This window comes from Anarrhichthys ocellatus, unplaced genomic scaffold (assembly GCF_004355925.1).
Source record: "Anarrhichthys ocellatus isolate YVR2014 unplaced genomic scaffold, GSC_Weel_1.0 scaffold5, whole genome shotgun sequence".
Lineage (NCBI taxonomy): Eukaryota > Metazoa > Chordata > Actinopteri > Perciformes > Anarhichadidae > Anarrhichthys > Anarrhichthys ocellatus.
In genome coordinates, this window is record NW_022280035.1 from 8415381 (window position 1) to 8418402 (window position 3022).

The 3022-nt window shown below is 44.3% G+C and overlaps 1 protein-coding gene across 2 annotated transcripts in view; it reads right to left on the reverse strand.

Annotated features, from left to right (window-relative positions):
• rgs19 (regulator of G protein signaling 19) overlaps positions 1-3022 on the reverse strand; it is a 27651-nt gene that overhangs the window by 2966 nt on the left and 21663 nt on the right. For both annotated transcript variants that reach the window (XM_031844879.1, XM_031844880.1), the window contains exons 3-4: positions 2821-2901; positions 2059-2293 (exon numbers count right to left, since the gene is read on the reverse strand). In XM_031844879.1, coding sequence (XP_031700739.1) covers positions 2059-2293; positions 2821-2901 — 316 coding nt within the window. The remainder of the gene's footprint in view (positions 1-2058; positions 2294-2820; positions 2902-3022) is intronic.

A 3022-nucleotide genomic window follows, 5' to 3' on the forward strand; every position in this document is an offset into this window, starting at 1 on the left:
ACACACACACACACACACACACACACACACACACACACACACACACAAGGGCCCCACAGACAGACCAGCAGATATTTATAGCACGACAAGCTGTCTACTATGTTTTCTCTCCGCTCTTATTTAGGAAAGACACACACACACACACACACACACACGCACGCACACACACACACAAAGAGAGATAGGCATCCTACAAAGGTCAGACATGCAGACAGGCATGCATCTTCTCTGCCAGACTCACACGTCTAGATACCTCTGTATTCTAATGTGTGTGTGGGTCTATAAAAAGCCTCTACTGCCAGAAGTAGGTGAGAGCAGCAATTTATAGCTTCCTATAAACAAACTGTACACACACACTAACGCAACTGTACAGACACCTGTGTCTAAACATGCTAACACAGACACACACACACAGAAGTACACACTTGTGATGAAGCCTGACAAGCAATGCCTCCAGCGCTCCAACTAAATAAAGCAACCACACACACACACACACACACACAGAGTCAGTCAGTTAAAAATAGCAGTAAAGCCGACAGTGCTTTCCCCATTTCTCAGCAGCAGGAAAACTTGAACACATTCACAGTGTGTGTTTGTACGACAGTATGTCTAAAGTTTATCACCAACGATAATCACTTGGTCAATCAGCAGGGCTCACATTTCTTGAGGTGGGTGTTGGTGTGAACACCGTGCACGTGCATCACAGCTGACAAATGAAAACCACTAAATGTGCAGCATGACAAAAAATTCAATGTAAAAAAAAAAAAAAAAAAAAAAAAGCGTGTAACATGTAGCCACATGCTCCAAATATATAGGTGTCGGCATTTCACCTCTACTACTGGGTCCATACAATCCTGATTTACAGTAATCAGTTATAACAGCCAACTGCTGAAATTCTGAGAGCTGGTCAAAACAACACTGCTTCACTGTAGGCGTCAGGCTATAGTTTACATTAGTCATCTGTGAGTGTGTGCCGCTAACCGGACTGAGGGCTGGACGGTCCGTGTACGCCGTGATAGTTTGTTTATTGGACTAAATCCAAAGTGGCAGATAAGGAGTGGGTCGTTTTCCCTTTCCTGCCACTTTGAATTTAATCCAATAATAAACTATCAAAATGTACACGGACCCTGTACCTTCAACGTGACTGACGAGCCTTCAGGTCAGCGCTACTTCTTTGTCCTCTCATGTTCGACTGAGGTCAGACTACAGTGCCTCACTATCGCCTCTCAAGGTACAAGTGGTATTACAAGACAGGAAGGGACGGGGCTATTTTTTTTAAGCAAAAAAACACCATGTTTTTTGAGGTCACAGTGACATTTGACCACCAAATTCTAATAAGTTCATCCTGAAGGTCAAGTGGACGTTTGTGTTCCCTCTAGGCGTTCTAGAGATATTGCATTCACAAGAATGGGACGAACTGCCAACACGATAATAAAATGTCATGACTAACGCTGGCCCGGAGGCATAAAAAACAAAAAGGATTCATGATCTGGGGAGGACGGACACGCTCAGTAAATTTTATAGCATGACGTCAATCCATTTCCCAAATAGGAATTCTTGCCTGATGATGGCTCTACTGGAAATCATTAGCTCTGTGGTCCATATAAATCAACAGAGCACATTTTATGACAATAGTGATGCTGTGAATAAAAATGTTGGACAGACTGACAAACTGACAGTCCGGCACAGATGAAGCAACAAACCCACTGGAAAACAAAATGCATCTGCCAGATCTTACTAAAGAAAATCCATAAATAAAAGAACTCCAGCAACGTTGCCCGATCATCCTGAAGTGATTAACTTGCAATAATCTTCTTTAATCTTTATGCCCTCCTCCCCCTTCTTTCTTCTGATGCATTCAAGAGATATAAGGGTCATGCACGATTTAACCCGAAGGTTCCAGAGAGCGTTGCTGTGATAAGAGTGTTCTGTACGCTAAGAACCTTCAGTTTGAAGCCGTCATAGCAGCTAAAACTTCCAAAACCAGCAGGCTGGTCCTTCAAACAGCTTTGATCGAAATAGAGGTGTGTATCCGCAATTACCTCACAGCACTCCTACCTCTTTTGGCGACAGTATGGAAATGTAGTCCTCGTAGATGGAGTTTGCTTTCTCCTCAATTGCGCCCTTGTTGATTTCCTGTTTGAGGTCTTCGCAGGCCAGCCAGAACAGCATGTTCTCCTCGCTGTACTCCGTCCGAAGGAACTCCCGAAAAACATTTCGACCCGCAGGGTTCCTCATCAGCTTGTCGAAAGACTGAGACCACAGACGGATCTCTTCCGCTGACGGTCTGGCGCTGAGGAAAGAAGAGTGGGAAGATGGTTTTAATTTCTTAATGACGGGCGCGGTCCAAAGCTCATGCCCTGTACGCAGCTCGCTGATTAAAAAAAGAGAAATGGTACAGAAGTACTATCTCACTAAGAATTGGTCATGTTTCTGATAGAATTGAGATGTTTTGGATTGTCTGGGGCGACTGTGGACAGGGTCATCCTTCAATCAGGCTCCGCTAGTCCATGTCGATGTGTCCTTGGACACAAGACACTCAACCCCCAAATTGGTGTGTGAATATGTGTGTGAATGTTAGTTAGATGGGCAGGTAGCACCTTGCATGGTAGCCCTTGCCATCCGTGTATCAATGGGTGTGAATGGGGGAATGATGACATGTAGTGTTAAAGTAATTTGAGTGGACAAATCATGCATCCACACCAAAAAACAACCATCGTTTCTTTGTGCGATAACCTAATCTACAAAATGTTAATCAATACGTTTTTGACAAACTTTAAACCACACAAAATGATTGTGTGTTCGTGCTTGCAGACTCACCAAGCTTCACAGTTTGGTATGGTTTCCATCTTGGTGTCCTGTGATATTCTCTTCCTCCTCCTCCGCCTCTCCTCTTCATTCCTGAGAGTGAGACTGACATGATGAAACTGCTCTTAGGCAGGGAACACACACACACACACACACACACACGCACACACACGCACACACACACACACACACACACACACACACACACACACAC